Raw genomic sequence first — 22,489 nt, 5'->3', positions numbered from 1 at the left:
TAACAACGAAGACAACAACTCCTATGATCCCTTGCTACTTCACACCATCATCACACTCCGTCTTTTGTTATTGTTTTGATTGAGAGACCCCTAGCGGCTGACATGACATATTATGCGTTTAAAGCACTTAGGTAATATAGGAGATCTGTGCAGTCACAGCACTGCTAGGGTTAGGAGAACTAATGCCCACCAGACTATGGTACATGTTCCTTTAGGTTCTGTGGTGCTAGACATTTAAATAAGTGACCTTTGAATATTAAAATAAGAGTCCTCCTAATGTCCTCATTCTCATAATCTCTAATAAACTCAACTAACTCAAACTGAAAACATGGACTATCAGTAGGTAAATAATTTAACTTGAAGCCTAAAAATAAAATACACAACAATACACTTCAATACATAAAATACACTTCACGCCAGTCATCAAGTTATGCCTGTAAAGAGTGACTGAAGCACAACCAACAACAGGTAATTTATCAAACAAGTAAAAACACTTGCTGGTTCCTCTTCTCCATATCACAGTTAATTGAATTTGTTAGTTGATAATTGTTTTTTCTGTGGACTGTTGAATACGTTAACATTTTTTATAAACTCAATTATTAATTAAAGGAAATTGGCAGATGAATTGAGAGTGAATACTGAATCTTTGTTCCATGTAAATGTTTCTTGAGAGAATCAATGACCTCAGTGTGCACATTAACCTCTTCAACTCTTGACTTTCTCCTTAAAAGATCACTTCATCTAAATCTAAATACATATTTTTTCCACTCATCCCTGGTGCTATCTCACAATGCAGATGGTTTTGATTTTATTTGCAGATTGCAGAAATATGTTCTGCACCAAATACAATGGAGGGGAAGGGGATTTCAAAGCATTAAAGAATCACATTAGAGAAATACAGAAATACTGTTCTGGTTACTCAGAATATATCACAGACTGTTGCTGTTCTGTTGTCATTATACGTGTTTGAGATGGACATCCATGTTGACTGTGCTAACTGTGCCTGCGTGTGTGTGTGTGTGTGTAAGCATACATGTTTGTCCATATATTAGTTTTCCATTCTCTCCCTGCAGAGATAACATTGTGCAATGTAGCAGGCAGGCAGTAAAGTTAAAGACAGCAACCAAACCATATTCCTATCTAACCGCTAGTGCTGTGGCTGTATGAAGCAGCATCAGAGGCCATGCTGAGAGAGCTCTACAGTCTGATACTCCAGTCACTCGCTGTCAGGTATTCTGATGCTTCCTCTCTGACCACAGATATATACTGTATATACCTACACATTTAATTATTTTCTTTACATTTTATCCTTCATGTAATCATATATGTGCTGTACCATGTGATGTTCCTCTGTAAGTGCATATACAGATGTACAGACCGCAGAGCAATGGAGCACAATAGAGTACTGGTTTCTCAAGAATGTACAAATTGTGAAAGAAATAAAGAAAAAAAAGCATTCCTGGTTTTCCAGAACACCTGGAGTTTGCTAATGTATCTTTATAGACTTTATAGACTTTTACGGTCTATAGAATTATAGACTTTTATGGTGTTCAGTTGTAATAAATTAATAAATTGTTATCATTTGAAAAGCTGTTATAAGATATAATGTGATTCTACTACTATTACTATCAATCTCAAAGGAAAATAAAATAAAAAGATAATTATGTTTCACCATTAATAATTATATTCCCTTGATTTGTCTTCAGTTCCATTATCAATATAGAATTTAATTTTGAAATGTAATACAAAAGAAAGAAAATGGCTTTTTTAATAATGAAACCATGTGAAGGTTTGTAATTAATCTGTTTGCACACTCCAGGCTCCGGTACATAGTAACCATGTTCGGTATTTTGAAATGATCAAATCAGCACAAAATCACATCTTTCGGGAGCTTCACTGCAGAAATGTCAGTATCAGCTGTGGCCTTAAAGGACTCATCTCAGCTGAGCCATACTGCCAATATTGAATCTGGCACACGGCAGAGGTGTGTGTGTGTGTGTGTCTCTGGAGAAATAGTATAGTTGACTGAGAGGCTCAATCAATACAAGAAAACAGGCTTGATTTCCACCGGAACTTCATAAAAGTGCTACATGGAAAGTTTTTACTCGCTAACGTCTCCCTGCTAAATCAACTGTGATGGCATATTATAAATATAGCAATTTAAAAATAGCAGCCCCAGAAAGCTTCGTCATGCGATCATATGGAAGGTTTTGTGTGTTTGTTGTGTTTTGTTTCTGCTATAAAGGCACCTTTATGCAACTTTGTAGAAAGGTTTGGAAGAAAAATAAGAGTTTGGAGTGGACGGAGAATATTACAATATCAAGCTGAACTGTCAGCGTGCTGATCTACTAAATGTCAAACAATACATATTCATCTGTTTGGCTGGCCACAGCAAAGAGGCAGTGCTCTAAGAGAGGTACAAACAGAGAGATGGCTGACATTTCAGTGTTCAAGAGACTGACAGATGCACATACACAACATGAGAATACACACACTCTCAGACATACCCATACACACACACATACTAACACACTTAGCTTGTTGAGGTTAGTTAGTAGATATTGGAGCTGGATGCTAAAAGTGTCTCTCAGTGCCAAAAATCTAGATTGAGAGGTTCGACCATGTCTTTAGATTCAAGTCTATTTGAGTGTAACGCCACCTGTGTGATGTCTTTGTTGAACGTATCCACAGAACATTCACATTAATAGTGCATTATCTGTAGTGTTCTCCACCAACATACTGTAATTACACTGTTTATTAAGCATGCAATAAAAACTAAAGTGAACATACCCACTATTTTAAAGGAATCATTTTACAGGACATTTCTAGAGACATATATGTGTAGTATGAGACTAGCATTACGTACTATTGTGAGTGCAAGTATCTTTAGAAGAGTAACAGATAGATTAGTCAATGCTAATAATAAAACCATGGGACTAATCTAAAGTAGATCAAATATCCAGAGCTGATTTTAAGTATAATTCAAATGAACTGAGTCTGAATTTTGAGCAGTCACAATTAACTTTCAACAATAAACATGATCCGGTATCATTTAAGTAAAGATAGTGATAGTCTAAGCTACCGTCCATTAAAGGGACATGATACATTTTGTCTTGTTTAATATGTTGTATTGCTTGGTAAAAAAATCCAGTTCTCAAATTCTCCGTGATTGTACATTTCTAAGATAAGTTATTAAACCTATAGTTCAACATCACATGCTGACAGTTCTTCTATTTTGGTAATGTGCATCTATTTGCATGTACATACAATCTTGTCAAATGTGCTACTACTTTTATATATTTAGCTATGCAGATACAGATAAACCTGTTCACACATACAAAAAAGAATACTTTCCAAATAAATAAATGTCAGTTTTGTTGCTCTCCATTACCGACTGATAACACATTATTATTTATCACTACATACATCTAAGTCATAGACACCACTACTGAAGTTTGAAACCACTGTGAAAGTGTTTTAAGATTCAGTTCCTCTAATGGCCTCTATATGGTGGCTCCAACAAGACTAACTGAATTAAGTGAAGAGTAAAACCCCCAAACATCTCTCTTAAAATACTTAATTTCTTGTTTCTCCAAGAACTGAATCTCTTGTGATGTGTGTGCCTGAAAACTCAAGATTTTGATAACTTCACAAAGGTTTTTAGATGACACTGACCAAATTTGAAGTTGGTCACGTTAAATCTCTAGGAGGAGTTTGTTAAAATCTAAAGCCTGCAAATGGCAAAATCTGCGAAAAATTGCAAACTAAATTCAAAATGGCTGACTTCCTGTATGACTTAGAATATGGCTCCAAGAGGCTTTTTTGTGTATCTGAACATGATACATGTGCCTACCAAAGTTTGTTCATCTGCATCAAATTTAAAGGTGGGCTCTTTTAATTTGAAATTTTCTAGGGGGCACCCTCAAGCCATTTTCCCACACCCATGCCCAAGACCTATAAAATATTACATTTTTTACCACTTCTGACACATGTGCAAAGTTTCATAAGTTTTCGAGCATGTTTAGCCCCAATAATAAAAATTCCTTCCGTTACATGAGGGTCTTAGCACCATTCAGTGGTTGGGTCCTAATAATAATTCCTTCAGATACAATAGGACCGTTGCATTGCTTGGTGCTCAGGCTCTAATGAGCATGTCAGTTGGTGTACATTTAGCAAACCTATGACCAACTTGAGGTAAAGTCAGAATGCTGCAGGATCTAGGGACATAGTGAGTGTTATGAATTGTCTCAGAAAGATGTAAAACAGAGAAATTGAATCACTCTCCCTCAAATATGTTTCCCTCAGATATGGTATGGCAATGCTTGGCAGATTGTGCTTACCTCCACAGGGTAACGCCAGCCGTTGATGCTGTGTTCAGAGCCCTCAGATCCGTTGCTTGGACCCCAATGAAACTCTACTTTCTCTGCCTTAAACCTCCCTGGTAAGCCTGCTCCCCGAACAAAATAATCATCCTTCAACATAATGGCCACTGGAAGAAAGACACAGAACAGGGAAAAACAGAGACAGAGAAAGAAAGAATGAGTGGTCATACATCAATTAAGTAATATTACACGAGAGGGTGTGCTTTACCATCATTGTTGGCACGACAGTGATGCGGTCAGTTCCGTAAGCATCATTGATACCTGGAAAACAATCACTCATGTCAGTAGAATCCTACGTAATAAAACCTAGTTAACTGCTCCAGCAAGTAGGTCGACCCTTAGTAACGACCTAGCGACAGAGACGATTTCTAGTCCCTGCTGACTCAGCCAGCCAACTCCAGCTAATGTTTTCTGGAGATGGCGGCATTTCCCAAACTGAATAAATACCTCACATATAAACACAAAACTGCTTTGCTAGCTCAATCTTGTTGTAACTAAGATATCCGCTGAAAAAAATAATTTTTCCTTGGACAGATTTAGCCACTTTGTCCGCAAACTTTTTGCACATTTCACATTTTTAAGCTAGCAGTGCCATAGCACCAGCACAGCTGATGGAGGATACTGGAGTGGAAGCAAATGGCTAAGTTTTGCTGTGTATGGGAGTGCCAGGTAACAATGAAGAGTGAAGAAGGGTTCGGGTTTTGTGTGTGTGTGTGACTGTGTGCATGTGTAACTCGTCCTACAGTCTCAGAGTTCAATCCACTCGGCAAAGGGTCTGCTTTGTTTTCATCACAACCCCTAATCAGTTTAGTTCAATCCAGTTTCACAAACATAAAAAAAGACAACTCAAAACTCCGCTCCAGTCCGGAAAAAAAACAAGTTTGCCAAGTTTCAAACCAATTCAAATCAACCACCGGTTGTCTAACGAGAAATGACTGTTGTTGTTAGCACAACGTCACAGTCTGTAGTTCTGTAGTTCAGATTACTTGGTTGGAACTACGTGTTGTATAATTACATCTTTTCAACAGACACTGTAATCATTCCTCTCAAAAACACAGATGACAATTGGTATCTGTTGCTGATGTGAAAGCAGATTTCAGTGATAGTGCAAAAACACAATCAAAGCATGCGTGTTAGCATACATAAACAGCGTGAAACCTCTTTAACCTGTGAAGAAACACAGACAGACAAAAGGATGTATTCTAAAGACAGGCTAAAGGTAGAAGACATGCTCACACAAGACCATTTCTGTCATTTTCCATCAGCCTGTAAGGCAGGTTCTCAAACGAGGGGCTAATTTGCAAAGCAAAATTGTTCTCTTCATCCAGTGCAAATTGCCCTTCCAGGGTCCTTTGTTATTCCATCACTTCTGTCTGAAGTATAGTGAGAATTAAGACAGGGCCTTATTTTCACTTTCACAAATGCCTCTGAAAGGATTTTTGTGTTCCGTTGACCAATGTAACCTCCTCCTTTCCATACTTCAGACAGTTCTGCCCCATTTATAGAGGCAGCACTCGAATAGAGAGAAAGACCTGGGGCTCTTCTCATTTCTCTATTTTGTGCCTCCTCATCTCCTCTCTCCTCCGTCCTCCTGCCTGTGACCCGGAAATGATCTCAGCGCGCCATGTGTAAGGATGTCTCAATTCCTAAAATGCAACTGGAGGAGAGAGGAGTGAGGTGAGAGGTGGTTTGCTAGAGGGGCTATGAGCGAGGATGCACAGGTTTATCCTTTGCCAAAGTATTTTTGGCACCTGTGACATATAAAAGAGACATGACATATATTTCTTCATGTATATGTGTGTGTGTTAAATAAAAAATAACACTGTATGACATCCGTACATTCTTGTCACATTATGCCATGTTGTGATTTGAATTAAAAATAAATATATAAGTTGTCATGAACGCTGTTATGCTCATCATAAAATACAGCTGTAGGCTAAAACAAAACAATGGACAGATGATGCAGCTCTGCCACACGTCATATTTAATTGACATTGCTTTAAAATAATGGCTCCGAAGCAAGGATGTCTCATTTTGTTAAACGCCTGTTGCCTGGACTCCTCTCCCTCCTCGTGTCTCTTCCTCGCCTCCTCTGCTCGCATCTCAGGTGGGAGGGACTAAGATGCAAGGAGAAGAATTGAGGATGTACAAACTGAGAAATGAGAAAAAGGGCTAGTTTGACATTTTATCAAGATTGAATCACATAACACATTAGGAGGCCCACTTTACATACTCACAAAATAGCATTTGACAATACACAGGTAAAATAGTAACTCTCAGGTTTTCTTTCATACCTCAACCAGACCTCTTTAAAAATAACTCACATTACAATGTGGGTGTACCTGTACATGCAGAGCTTTGGCCATCAAATACATTATACTCGCCTTATACTTATATACTACACAGCTGTGCTTTTAATTCAGTTAGAGTTGGGTTTGTTATAACTTTATCTATTTTTATACATAGTTAAATAATTTGAAAAATAACATCTATTTCAAATACATGTCATTAGTTTAACATTGTGAATCAAGGAATAAATGAGTATAGTGTGAGCAGTGTTAGAGAGAAACATGTTGCACAGTATATGAAATACCTTTCAGTTTTTGTGAATATAAATATGCAGGTTTTTTTCAATAATGAGTTGAGTTGCAGCTAAGTCCCAACAGAACTAGAATACTGATGTGTAGATATGAACTGTTTATTAAATTAAATATATCAGCCATTGCTGTCCACCTCTAATACAGACTGATGGAGGAGTTTGCTTGTTCATTTATGTTTTTTTTGTATATAAATTCTTCATATAGGATGTACTTTTTCTGTTCCATAGTGTACCAAAAAATTGCTGTTGTTTAATCCAAACAATGTAACTCTGTGGAAGACATTTTATTTCAGTTTTTTGTCCCATTAACTTGTTGTGTTGTACAGTCATTGTCCGTGTTTAGACTGTCTCCCAAAAGACACAAATAGAGAGATTCACACAAAAAACTCCCACAAAAACCCGCCCTGCAGAACTCTGCTGTGAGACTGGTGCTGCAGGAGAGTGTACTGTGTATTTTACCAACTCCTACACAGAATTGGAAGGGTTAGTTGTGTCTCATTAAAATTAAACAGGCTGCCATTAAAGAAGACAAACCATACAGTGCGCCTGAACACAGTGGCTGGCGTGCTGTCACATTCTGAGTCAGATGACCACTGAATTAAATGTTTGTGTAGTTTGCACATTTGGATTAGAAGGATTTGAGCACTTCCAAATAAAATAGGATAAATAAACACAAACAACCTTAAAACAATTCTAAAATAGATGAGAAAATGGTCCAGGGCAGTAAGTACTTCACTGTACAGCATATACTGCATGTAACAATTACACATATGTCACTATCCATCTTCTCAAGCTGGAATTGTACTTCTCTGAAGATATACTGTACATAAACATCTGTGTGAACCTTTCACGGAGCAGGGTGTTATGGGTAATCATAGGACCTAGTATTTCTTGGGGACCTGTGCTTCAAGCAAGTTGATTGGTTGATTCAGCTCCTCTCTGAAGGCAAGTTCAAAACTTCATACAAACTGTACATAAAAGAGTCTCCGAGCGACTCCGTCCACCTTCACCCTCGTGCAGCCCAGCTTCACTGGTGATGAGCACCAAGACTAAATTACAGATTCTTTACATTATTTTTATTTTACCACAATAAAACAAAGTCTGATCCAGTATCACAGGATGTCAAACTGATAAAAATGAATGCAAGTACAGCATGTGCTGGATCTGTTTACAATGGGAGAGAATTATAAATGATTAAAAAAAGATAAGATTAATATAATAAAGAGACAATTCTTCAATTCTGGAATATCAGTATAAGATCATGCCCTAATATACTGTATACAATAACATTGTGTTTGTTTTTTATGCTTTATATAATTTTAATTGGAATATTACCAGAGCATCACATCAGTACTTCTAGAAGTTTTAGTTAAATTTAATAAAATGTAACATTTTATTAATAAAGTTATTCAGTCTGTAAAGTTTGTTTACCTGCACTTGACATTATTGTTTCTCTCAGGTTTATAAATATTCCTATTAATTGACAAACCTGTCAGGTTTGATTTATGAGGATTTTGAGTGATGAACCCTGTGTTGAACCAAAATCACTCTAAGCTGATTTGTACTTAGTAAATGATGAATTGTATGATGTCTTTTACACCAATATTTTTAAAGCAGTTTCATCAGATGATGTCAGATTTTTATGGTCGGGGTGTTTTCAGTTTTCATTTTATTCATTTGGGGGCAAAGCATGATGATTCCTGGGTGTCCCTATTCAGAGATCTTAAGTTTAAGTGTCTTCAATTTTTTAACCACTGTGCAACTCATATTCATAAATGACATCTTTTTGACTCTTATGGTGCAAACTGTCTTTGTTGTATGGCATTTCATTAGTTTCAAAACCCACACACATAAAAACTAGGCTCTGCATGCACAACTGCATTCTGGCAATCACGAGGCTGTGACGAGCGCAAGGTCGACCCTCCCTACGCCCTCACAACTGCTCAACAATCGCTCGCTCATCAAGTTGACTTTCGTTTTATTGACTGTCTGGAGTCTCCTTGGTAATCTAGTCCAGATTTGACAAGTCAAAGTATAGTGGTTTTTTCTGTTTTCATGAGCAAAATAAAGGTTTCACAAACTTGACAGTGGGTTTTAACAATGTTAAGGCTTTTGCTACGATGTCTAACTCTTTTTTCATAAGTGCAAGTGGTTAAAAAAAAACAGCCAAAAAGCCAAATACAATTGTTTAGTATTCAAAGTGACCAATCAAAGGAGCGAACAGTTTATTCCATCACTGCCTCCAAAGTCTCAAAAGTCAATTTGACCAGTGAGTGAGTGTTGAGTAGTTGTGAGCTCGTGGGGCCGCATTTGTGCATGCGGAGCAGAAATACTCTCTCATAAGGATGCTGTTCTGCTGGTAGATACTGTTCTGTGCACTCGCAGAGCAGAAACTAATTAAACGCCATATTGTTGGCTTCTGCAGTTGCTCCTGTGTGCAGCAGGCATCTGTATCCTTTGCCATTCTCTGAGGTTTTCTTCTCATACCAAGCTACTATATAACATATCTTCAGAATATATATAATGACAGTATATGTTGCTTGGTTTCTGACCATGGACTGCCAACCTTTGACTTATTTCTGCATTTCGAAGTTTTCAAAATGTTTTCCTTCTTTTTCTTCCAGACAGGATCAATCTCTCTATAACCACATCATGCCTTTTGATATTTTTATTTTCCCTTTGAAGCAGCTACAGATATTCTTCTGTACAGACAGTGGTACTGTACACACTAGTAAATTGATGGTTGAGTATTTGAGGGTTGTGAAGTCGATGTAATGCATGTATTGTATGCCGGCATTGAACAGTCTGCATAACTGAAGCATTTTGGTATGCAGGCTCCTCAGAATGGGTATAATGCATTTTAGCTTATGGCTTAGAAACAATTAAGAAGGCTGTGAACTCTTTCTTCTCCCTCCCATAGCATGTTGTTGATTCCACATTCAAGGCCAAGACGTTAGTCCAACTGACAAGAAAACTACAGTTAAGTTTCTGAATTAAGTTTGCTCTGCAGGAAGAGGAGGGTTATCCAGCCTGCTTTCCCAGCTCCATCACAGCATTCAGCAGCATCTCCACCAGGTGATCCCTCCACAGATAAACCGCTCATCTGTCGTTTAGAAACAGTGCAGAATCCATGCATAATTCATGGCAAAAACAGGGACATTTGTCTTGTTAGCCATGCATTATGTAGCTGGGGGAGAGCAGAAGCTGCACGCCATTTTGTTTCGCAGCTGTTGTTTGTGTTAGCATTTTTACATGGCTCCCAACATGCTGCGGCACCCCAAATCCATTTAAATTATGCTCTGCTGTGTTTCTTACTTTGCAGGTGGCCGTCATCATCATCTTTTTTTCTCTCTCTGAGCAGCCTCAGTTACCTTGGGGACATGGTTTCAGTCACTAAAGATCTGGGGACGCTCTGCATCAAACGTGTCGGGGAATTTTTCATCTTGAATGAGCTGATGAGGTCTTCTCTTTCTGTCTCTGTCTCTCACTCTCAGCTTGCTGTGAGTGCCGGGTGTCAGCGCTACTGATCTTCTACCTGAAGGTCAGCTGGCCAGTCCACTCCCACAGGGGATGACAACACACAGTGTGACGGCCTCGCCTGATTGAGCTACCCGCACTAAGACAAACGAATGTCTCGCACCTCAGCGACATGTTGCCACCCGCTCATGATGCAGCGACTAGGAGGTGGACAGGACATGTACTCACTCTCTGTGACCTTAATCAGTCAGTGAAAATTGGAAACAAAAATGGGTACAGCACCAAGGCTGCTGAGGGAATTTGCAAGCACTCAGGGATACTCTTTGTTCTTCAGCCTTCTTGTCCTTTCAATGGTCACACTGTGATTAGAATTATTACTACCACAACCATACAGGCATATTGAGCCATATTTGGGATACTGGGATATGCTTCATTACACTTTAAGCTTTACTCAAATGTGTCACATGTCTTTGAAAATGAAACTAATACTTTTCAAAGGGAAACTTTGGTATTTTTCAACCTGGACACTATTTTCCATCTTTTTGTCTAAGTGACTAATGGGGACAATAATTTTTGAAACTGGTCCAGTATTGAGCGAGACTGCTGCAGCCTTCCGCCACAAAACAGGCTGCAATGTAATCTGACGGGGCAATAGCACCCCGTCAGTGTAGGTCCACTAAAAGTGTTTTTGCCACTGAGAGGCTGAGATTGTTATTACAAGTGTCTGACAACATTATAGAAAGGACTATACAGAGAAATCATATGTTGTTCTTTACCTTTAGCTTGATCTGGTCTATTTGTTACTGTGTCTAACCAAGTCTTGTTCAAGAAGAAGTCTTATTCTATAATATTGCCAGTTGAGTTGTTGTGGGAATCAGCTAAGCAAAGCAAGACTTGCTTATGTTGGTCTGTTTATCTACCATCGCACTCTGGCTCTCTTTGGCCTCACACACCACCAGGGACAAGCTCCCGTATGCTGTCCACAGTGCTGAGCAGATTTGTGCTGTCAGGTGACTTCCAGTGAAAAAGTATCACAACAGTGGGGTGAAGGAAAGGGCAGGAAAGATTTCCACTGGCCCTGAGCAGGCTGGAAACCACCTAAAACACTTGATGCGATGGTGTTGGTGATTATCTCTTTGTTTCAAATAACAATGTTGTATCTTCCTACTACAGTGCCCACAGCAAGATACTTATCTTACTGACAGTTACCCATCAATACTAATGATTCTGATGATCCCTGACCTTTTCCCAAAAGAGTTTCCACTTACATACAAAATGCCTGAATTTAATGGTCATATTGCCATGAAATTTTCTGTCAATCATTCTCCTCAGAGGACAAATCCTTTATATTTTGGACATCCATGAACTGTCCAATATTTTTTGAGTCCAGCAAGTGACAGGTAGTATATGTAGTAGTTAACATTGACATTAATCAGAGCATCTTTATCACATGTCAAAATTAAAACAAAACAAGCTACTGCCATCATTTATTTTTGCCTTTAATGATGTTTGTTAGACCCACAAACGTAACAACATTCCACAAACGTAATAAACCACAAATGTAATATAAATCTGCAGCTTTTAATGTAATAATTTCACTAACGTAATAAGTTTCCCATAAACATAATAGCAGTTGCCTACCACAAATGTAATACATCATTTCCTGCAAACGTAATAACTATTACGTTCGAAGGAATTTGTGATGTGTTTGTAGGAGGGTGAAAACCTTCAGCTTTCAAAATTGTCATAACTTCCCACAAATGTAATAAACTACTAATATAATCAAAATCTACAGCTTATACAAGTTGCTAACTCTAAATATCTTCAACAGCCACATGTTCTTGTCCTTTAGATTCTTGCCTGTTTAGACTGATCAAGTGCTGTTGCAATTAAACCCCATCATATTAATTCCAGATTTATTTAAGGTTTTATTACAAAGCCAATTGTGAAAAAAGATTTCAGAGGAGGCAAAAACAGCATCATGTCACTCTAGCAGTGAAAGATATACAACCAATCACACTTAACCCTATACAAAAGTTTCAGTACAAACTCACCTGCCATACAATTAAACTATGCACAAGTAAAGAATGTAAAGTATTGATTGTCAGTAACAGCTGGATAGTATTTATCCACATTAAAGGGACACTGATTCTACCTCATTTTCATTCCTGTTTGGAGCCAGTAAAGTCATTTTTTAAAATCTTTTTTTTTAAAGATATGTTTAACTTCTACATGCTCACTTTTTGCTAACAATGAATAGAATCTTCAATCATTTGAAAGAATAAACAATTCTAAAAACTGTCTGGATGAGTTAATTGGATCCAAAAGACAGTTAAAATGAAAACAAAACAAAACAAATCATGTTTTGGGTGGAGTATCCCTTTAAACACAATAGTAGTCTATGTTTGAACCATTTGAATAAAATATATCTGCATATCAAAACCCAAACACTTGAATATGTATATAAGACCAGTCTGTCATTCTTTAAAATAATGAAAATGAAACATTTCTCAACATTTAAGACTGAAAATGAAAGGTTTGTAAACAAATAATGACTGACATCAGGTGGATTTAAATTAATGTCAGTGAATGCAGGAAAAAAATCTGAATTCACCTGTAACTAACCTGAAAATTTCCCAGACAAAAGCAAACTCTCATCCACCTATTATTGTTTGAAAGAATTATTTGATAGTTGCGTAAAACTACAGTTCTGACCAGTTTTGACCAGCTTGTACAGTTTCATAACACTGACAATTGCTGATTTTTGTCTATATCAGTATGTTCAGGCTATGGATATCTGACATAGATCCAGGGAAGGAGTCTTTTCAGTAATTCTCTAAACAGTGTCGCTCACCTGTGTCATTTGCCAATAGGACAGGTGTTAGTGATTGTATCTGTCTTAGTAGCACTTGTATTGATGAGTGAAGTGACCATAGTTCATCATTTTATAGCTATCAGTCAAAAAAAAAAGAAGTTAAAAAAATTCTGTTCCTTTCAGGTCATTGCTCTAAAGTCTAGTTTAGTCAATGAATGAGTCTTCTTCTTATAGTCACTATTTCTTACAAAATTAATATTGAAATGAAATATTGACAATGAATTGAAAATAATTTTATTAGATATGACCAATTAACAAACGTGATAGGCTAACAGTGAACGTTAACAGTAGTGGTTTATAGCCTAAACTCAGCAATCATAAATGAGAAGTAAAAGACTGTTGACTTGATTGACCAAGTTGTTGACTTGTTACCTACAGTGTTATACTGAAGGTACTCAAGGGGGAATTTGATGTCCCTGTTGCAGACAGGACGGAAAATCAACAGTCAGCTCTGGTCAGAGTATGGACAAATAGGCACCAGTATTGCTTAAGTGATGACAGAGAGTCATGGCAAAGAAGTCTGCTATCCTGGAACTTGTTAACAGGGGATTTGATGCCACTAAAAGTTGTAATGCAAGAAAAGTAAACATCAGACTGAGAGAGAAGTATTCTGGGATGAGTGAGAGCTGTTCAACAAGCACTGGATTTATCCAGACAGTGCCAGTTGCTGAGAGCAAAATTTCTAAACAGGCCACCTTTGAAGCCAATTACGGCTAAACAGGTTCAGGAAAGACACCAAATAGACCTACTTAACATGACAGGATGGAAAGTTACACATTTGAGAGTAATCTACAAAGCCTTTAATTATCAGAAGTTTTTAGAAATGTTTTGTTTTTGTTTATTACATTTGTGGGAAGTTATTACAATTTTGAAAGCTGAAGGTTTTCACCTTCCTTCAAACTTAATAGTTACGTTTCCGAGAAATTAAGTATTACGTTTGTGGAAGGCAACTGCTATTATGTATGTGGGAAACTTATTACAATAGTGGGATTATTGCATTAAAAGCTGCAGATTTGTATTACGTTTGTGGTTTATTATTGGTTTGTTGGATGTTGTTACGTTTGTGGGTCTAACAGACATTACATTACATATATGGTATATGTACAGCTAAATGATAGCAGCCAAAGCTGGACAGTAATGCTGAAATAACATCCAGTGTAACATCACAACTGCGTAAAAAAAAGATGTGTATGTATGAGTTTGCTTTCACATTCATCTGCTGAAGGGATAAAGTTTCTCCCCTTAAATCTGAGTTTAAGAGGTATACCTTTATGAGCAGCTTGGTGTACATACTCTGAGAATGGATTTTTGTCTTTTGTCTTGCAGTTTTGAAATTAAGAGTTTTGTAGTTTTGTTGTCTGCATATTCATGGATTCTGGATTTTCCTATGAGGTAATTATTATATATATATAAATGTATTGGGTGGAAAAACATATCAGACACAAATTAGTATTAAAAGCAGGATCTTTTTATAAATCTGAAAACATGCCTGGAGGGGATCTTTAAATCCATCTGCTTAGTCAAAACTAGCTTGAAAAAAACATGAATGAAAAGTCAGCAGAATTCAGTCAGTCATGTAATGGAATAAGTGTTACCATGTTCAGTAAAAGCTACAATAACTTTACTGGAAAAATAGATGAGCATGTTAACCTTGTTTTGTGTTGTGTTAAATCAGGGCATATTACAGAAACGTCTGTCGATCTGACTCTGCACATTGATGGATTTTATTGTTGCTTTTCCTCACACTCACATTCAGCTTGAATGCAAATCAGCTCTCTGACATCATATGACTTGAATCCCAGGAACTCATAAACAGCCGCAGGAGCCACATTTATAATTTCCCTCACCGTTTCCTCTGTGTAACTGTTTTGAAAGTTAGTTGACATTTGCCTCAGTGGATAACTGTATAATTAACGCTCTGGCTGCAACGACAAATGGCAAATGGTTATATGCAAGGCTTAATAAACAGAAAGCATTATAGGCTATTTTCCCCAGGATGGTACTAGCCCATCGTGGCTGGGAAGTCAACTCATCTAGAGTGACAGTCTATGCCTCACCATGGGAATACAACTGTGGCTTTACTGCTGCCATGTTAATCAACTGAGCATCCATGAGGCAGCCATGAAAGAAAGATGGTATATACAGTATGGTCGACGAAATGACAGATGAACACTGCAGGTGTTGGATAGTTTGGGTGCAGATATGATCTAGTTGCTGGTTATGGCATGAAATAACAATAAGATGTCTTCAACAGATTGATTTCCTTGAAAATTTGCTGACAATATTCATGGTCCACAGAAGATAAATTCTATTGTTTTTGTTGACCACCTTTCTCCTACATCAAACCAAATTTTCCACTGGGCTTTTTTTTCAATGCTGCACATGTTTTTCCACAATATATTCTTATGCACTTCACAAAAGAAGCTTTAAAGACAAGCAACAGTAAAAATAAAATAAAATATATATATATATATTTTTTTAAAGTGCAAAACTGGCATTTTTAAAATTTAAATCAAGAACTATCTGATCAAAGAAAAAGTCAAAAACTTTATGAATCTCACCAGACAGTCAATGCCAAGAAGGGTAATACCTACCCATATCTTATCAACCAATCTTGAATGTATTAGAATTTAACACTGTACACATTATTTAAATGATTAATGTCTTTCATTCAAATTTTTGTTTGTCAATATATGCTACTCATCTGTTAATTTTTACTAGGGGTGTGCCCAAATACTAATACATTATTCGGAGAAGCACAAATAGTGTTTTTTTTTTGTTTGTTTGGTTTTTTTTACGTATATTTGTTTCATACAAATATTTTAAAAATTATTTGTTTTCAGGAAGAAAAAATAAAACGTCAAATACCAGCATACAGGTGGGTTACATCGCTATCTCAGACTCTCTCCTTTGCTTTGCTGTTACGTCTATCAGCAGGTCTCAACTAGAGGAGTCACATCCACCTGCTACATGATGCACATTTCCTAGTTTGGACATCACTCCCAGAGTTGGGGGTGTTCCCCAGAGATAAAGCTGAGCTACTGACACATGCAACCTGTTGTTCCCTTTCTCCTTTCCAGAAAGTTAGGTTGTAAAAAATAGGCAATAAATGAAAAGTGCAAAGCAATAATAGCCTTCAGTCAGCAATAATAGTTCTTCCAGTCAGTGCAGTTGTCTATGATCTGGGAGACTCCAGTTTGAGACCCAGAGTGGGGACCTCCTTCGTAAGGTAGTTTATTCATGAACACGTATTGTAATTTACAGGATTTTTAAGCCTATTTCCACTTTTATTCCAATACAAATACAAATACAAATAATTTTGCTGCTTCAACAAACACAGATACAAATACTAATACTGGGCCCTCTGCACATCCCTAATGTATACATCATAAGCCATATCAATACACTATATTCTTCTGGCAGCTGAGGTTTCTGCTCTGTCATGCCAGCAGATGTAAACTTTACATTGACAGACAGTGAGAAAGTGAAAGAGAGGCCATGACAGCAGTTAGTGAGGAGCTGCTCTGCTTGTGACTGTTACAGGTTTGTGCTGTAACGCAGCTCAGCAGTAGGTGGAGATGACTGACAGCTTAGATTTCATCTGAGGAAGTCACACTGTTTTTCCCTGTGCAATACACTGGTGAACACAAACAGGATTTTTTATTTTATATTTGATCAAATGCAGTAATACAATGACCTACAGTGTGTTAGAGATTTTGAATGTAAGTATAAAAAAATTCTTGACAAATGGAGAGAGGTTCTGCTAGGTTAAAAACTTAGCCTGCTGTGAGGATCACACATCTAGAGTCAGTGTCTTAGAATGCACACGTACAAATGTATATATCCAGCACAGCAAAACAAAAATTGTAGAATCCCCTAAAAGCTGCAATATTTTACATTGAAAAGAAAGTATTGGACACAGCAAAAGCATATTATGATTTTGCTATATATAGAGCCTTTCCAGCATTGCGGCTAAAAATATGCTCAGCTAATGTCCTGGCAATTGGCCTGTTTCATTATGCAGGATCTTGTGTGGAAATGCTAGTGTAATAAGAAAGAACTAGTGCTATAAAAAAAAAAAAAAAAATCTGGAACACCAAAATCAGAAACAATCCCCTGAAATAAGTTTACCACTTAGGTAGTGTTCTCCTCCATCCCATATTTAGAGTGGACTTACTTTTATCCTACAACTGTTATAGCTTTCAACATCCAAATTTATGTACCCACTGTCTTGCACATCTCACAAAACCTGCACAAGAATTTGTATTTCATGCTATGTTAGCGTCAGGGTTGGTTCCCTTACTTTAAATTACACTTATTACTCATTACATCATTACAATTTTTTTCTATTATAAGCAGCCCATGGTATACTGTCCCAATGCACTGCTTGACTATAGCCTGCAACTATACCATAGTAAATGTGTTGCTGCTTGATAAAAGTCTATATACAAATATGTGAATGTGTGTGGTAGTGGTTTGGTCCCTCTGACTGATATATTATTATATATGACATCATTAGATTATTAATACTGAAGCATCAGTGTTAGAGCAGCATCTTACTGTTGTAGCTTCTGGAGGTGGAGCTAGTTTCAACTACTTTATATACAGTTAGCTAGTTTAGTGGTTCCCCACCTAGGGGTCGGGCCCCTCCAAAGGGTCAGCAGATAAATCTGAGGGGTCATGAGATGAATAATGGGAGAAAAAAGAAGAAAAAAACAAAGTTCTGATACACAAATCTGTTCTCAGTTTTTGGACTTTTTCTCTAATCTTTGATTTTTGGTGAAATATTAGATCATTTGATCATTTATTGAAATGAAAGCATGTGAGAAGTTTAGAGATAAAGATCACTATTTGGGAGCTGTTAACAACTCACAGACATCTGAAATGTGACCCCGACTACACACTGCTTTTTGTAAGACATCAAAAGACAAAAAGGTTGGAAACCACTGGTTTCATCTGTAACAATGTGTTGTATTTTAAAAGCTTGTTATATTATCCATTGTGTCAAATCTTCATCTGAAAAGTAACTAAAGCTGTCAAATAAATGTAGTGGAGTAGAAAGTGCAATATTTCCCTGTGAAATGTAGTGGAGTGGAAGTATAAAGTAGCATCAAATGTAAATACTAAAGTAAAGTACAAGTACCTCAAAATTGTACTTAAGTACAGTAAATATACTTAGTTACCCTCCACCACAGCATTTAACTTCAACACTGAAGCATTCTGTCTCAATGTAAAATACTGTAAGAAGGGTTTATTCACTGCGCAGTATGAATGTAGTCAGCAAATTTGATTCAAATCAGTCATTTTACATTATGAGATTTTTAGCCACACTAGCGTAGTGGCTCTCTGGATGATAATGTTGGTCAATCTGTCTGTTGCTCTGTACCCCACTTTGGTCCAGACTTATATATTTCAACCACTGTTGCATAGATTGCCATTAGATATACATAAATTCTTGGTCCCTAGAGGATCAAGCCTGCTGACTTTGGTGATGCTTAATACAACCAGCGGGTCAATTTTTCACTTGGTGCAAATATTGATAGTCATTATGATCTTTGGGGATCACCTGACTTTATTAGCAATGTTTACAAGCAATCCACAGTCGTGTTTTCTCAGATGTGTCCAAACTTTTGTCCATGTCCAAATATTTGTTAGATATATCAAATATAATTTGTAATCCGATATTTGTTGCAGCCCCTCCTCCTTATTTAGGCATTAAGATAAGCTTTATTTTCACACAACAAAACCTGCCTAGGAAAGCTGCTGTAAACCTATAAAAGAAATAGCAAAATATTCAAAATTTTCATCACATACGCCTCACATAATCCTTGATTGAGCAAATAACTGGATGTAAAACATTACTGTGTTAAACACACAGCTGTGCTCTGGGTAGCATTCCCAGTGTTGTCAACAGTGCTTCCAACCACCTGTGGCCTCTGTCTCTCAAAAGCCTTTCAACTCCATTTCTCGACGGAGGGGAAAGGATCATCCATCTTAGTGACAACCTGGAATTGTGAAAAATATCTGTGGCTGACAAGGAGGGTCCTGGAGATGCCAGGAGACCCGCATGCAGATGGCCCGGTGCTGAATAGTACAGGCAGTGACACCTGCCATGGCACTTGTACTAATACGGCTGCAGCATATCTGAATGAAAATGGGATGTGTAATCTTCATCATAAATGACTTGCTACATATTGCACCTGTCTTGTTTTATAATCATGTGCGGGGAAGTGATGCAACAGATGTTTGATGTGCAGACATCTGCCAATATGAGTTGGGATTATTAGAGCTGTCACACTTCTGCTTTTCATTCTCTCTGCACTATGGCCTGTCATAACATTATATGGTTCCAAACATTCTGTCACAACTGGCAAGATTCCTTTAAGGAACATGACCCAGAATTCTATTTTGATGTTTAATACAAGATCTGAAAGGATGATTACATTTTATTACACCATGGGTCTTATTTTTGTGGTTTTGACCATTATTTCTGTTGGTTATGATATCACCAAAATAATTGATATTATTGGGCAACATTGTGATAATGAAGTCCAAAGGGGCAGAAACACAAGTCGTCAGATGATCAGACCAGTTGATAACAAGCCAACACTGCAAACACATTTCCTAAAGCACTTTATTTAGAGGTAAAACAAAAACTGAGTGCACCAGATGTTACTAATATTCTGTAATTCCAGGGCAACTATAACAAGTACTTTAGTTTAAAGTTGAACCCGGAAGTGATGGATTTGGACAGTTTGGGTAATCATTTATTTGTTTACCTTTACATCCGACAGTACCAAAGTGTTTGAGAAAATACAATACAACAATATACTGAGGATTTTACAATTCTTAATGTCTAGGACATGAAAACTTCCGTACATTAGCATGTGCATACTTGAATGATGTTTTTTGTATGATAAACTGAATTGTGCTCCAACTGACTCCCATTCAAAAAGCTTCAACTTCCCTTTAGGAATACTTAGTCAATCATTTTTTTTCAACAAGTCATCGCTAAATTCAGGCCCTCTAATTAGTGTGCTGGTGGTCATTTTGGAAATTATTGCTCCGTTAATAGGATTTGAAGACTTATAGTAGCTTTGATGTCTGCGGTGTGGGCGTCAATTGATAGCTGTGATTGACAGTTGGCTCACCTGCTGCTCTCCCTGGCTCTGGGACTCGCACTGAATCAGACTATTATCACAATATTTCACAAAGTTTAATGTTACTTGATTATGATACCTGCCCTACAATTTAGCTAAAAGCTAAATTTAAGCTAGTGTTAGCTTTGGTCCGAGGTAGTGGGGTGTGTTTTCAGAGCGTGAAAGGCAACACCCTGCACTCCTTATTTGGAAGGTCTTGGCTCCAAACAGAAAAGATGGCACCAACCAGAAGCTGGGCTTAAACACATGCAGCTACATTCGGGAATATTTATGTCTTGTGCCTTTTCACACATGCCATAGCAATGCAGGAAGAGAATGGGCAAGGGACAGTTCAGCAGATGGCAGTCATGCAACACTTACGGATGCCAACTGCTCTGTGCGAGGAGCTTCTGAGAGAAGCTCCCTTATTTCTGAATCTGTCCAGTTTCCAGCCATTTTTGACAAAAATGAGCTTGTTTCCAAACAAAAGAATTTGTATTGCTTGTTAGTCATCAAACCACCCGTGAAAGCATTGGCAAGGCAACCATAAACAAGTTGCAGATTCAAATACTTGTACTTGAGTCTTGTGATTAGTTCGCTCGCTCCACGTGAAAGCGTGCTTGCCCCTACTGCTTTCATTCACAGCACCATACTGGCATTTTCCCTGAAATGTTACTGGGTCTTGAGGTGGCAAATAGGTGGTACATTTCCCTGAATATCAATCCCTGCTCCCATTCACACATGACCCTATGCAGGAAATCTTCCTGAACATTTCTGGGATAGACTGCATGTGTGGAAGGGGCTTGCCAAATAGTTTTTTTATGATCAACATTTTTTATATAACAGTATAATATATATCATAACAGTAAGAAAGACGTTTAGTCAAATAGTTGATAGTGCATTTTGCCCTGAACATGGTCTTGAGATGAAAGGTCAGGGTGAAAATCATTAAAATGACAAAGGATCATTTTTTTAAAATCTGTGTTACATGCTCCCCCCCTGCTCCCCCCCTGCTCCCCCCCTGCTGGATGTGCATCTTATCTGAGTCTCATGATGTTCTGTGCTCTTCCCTCAGGTGTATAAGGTCTAGACTGATTGGGGGGAAAACCAGTGTAAAGGGGAAAGGAAGCTTGGCTCTTTCTCTCTCCTTCCAGCCTCAGCAGCAGCAGACTGTACATGTTACCACCTTGAGTTAGATCTTTTCTTTTGTTGGTTCTTTATTTTTTGATGAGTCTGGCAGACCTGTTTTCACTATTTCTGTTAGGTTTAGTTTTAATGTTTGTTTAGGTTAGGGGCTAGCACCCAGATCTGATGATCCATTGTGGGGGTGGCCACATTTATTACTTAAAAAAAAAAAAAAAAAAAAAAAAAATTCTGCTACTCCTCAACTCTTTAAGTTATGTTTGTAAAGAGCCTTTCTGGAGGTTGTAACATTTGTGTCAAGTGTCTTTGAGTATCTTGAAAAGCAATCTATAAAATGTTTTGTTATTATTATTAAATTCATTATCTGAGAACAATTAACATCCACAGAATATTTTAGATTAGTGGGGCAGAATATAGACAGAATGTGAAACACTTGAAATACTGGGAGGTGTTTCAAATGCTTAACAAATCACATTAGCACCTATTTCATTCTCAGTCTTCCTTAAAATGTCCAAATACTTTATACAGTTAGCTGAAACATTTCAAACCTTTCAGTCAGCATGAGAGTATCATCATGAATTATCCCACATATATCAGGAAGTTATTAACCAGCAAAATTCAATCTGCAGTACAAGCCTGTGTTGTCTTTACTGTACCTGTTTTGCCGGTGTTCTTCATAGATGTCTTATTAGAGGATTCAGTATCAAAGCCCTCCAGCGTCAGTTCCTGATACTCTGTGGATACTTTGGTATCCTGGTCCACAATGTTGATTGGTGACTGGTTTCTCTCTCTGCATTCTGGGTAAGCTGACGCCCAGCCCTCGTCTGGCCCATATATACCTGGGGAAAAGAGGAAATGCAATAGGGTCTTTATC

The 22,489-nt window shown here is 37.6% G+C and overlaps 1 protein-coding gene across 1 annotated transcript in view; it reads right to left on the bottom strand.

Annotated features, from left to right (window-relative positions):
* The window catches only part of LOC121894315 (receptor-type tyrosine-protein phosphatase gamma-like), a 486,290-nt gene that overhangs the window by 170,530 nt on the left and 293,271 nt on the right, over positions 1 to 22,489 (bottom strand). The window contains exons 3-4 of the mRNA XM_042406838.1: positions 22,272 to 22,454; positions 4,341 to 4,489 (exon numbers count right to left, since the gene is read on the bottom strand). Coding sequence (XP_042262772.1) covers positions 4,341 to 4,489; positions 22,272 to 22,454 — 332 coding nt within the window. The remainder of the gene's footprint in view (positions 1 to 4,340; positions 4,490 to 22,271; positions 22,455 to 22,489) is intronic.

Source organism: Thunnus maccoyii, chromosome 3 (assembly GCF_910596095.1).
Source record: "Thunnus maccoyii chromosome 3, fThuMac1.1, whole genome shotgun sequence".
Taxonomy (NCBI): domain Eukaryota; kingdom Metazoa; phylum Chordata; class Actinopteri; order Scombriformes; family Scombridae; genus Thunnus; species Thunnus maccoyii.
Note: the sequence above shows the minus strand (reverse complement) of the source record. Positions and strands in the feature narration are given on the sequence as shown.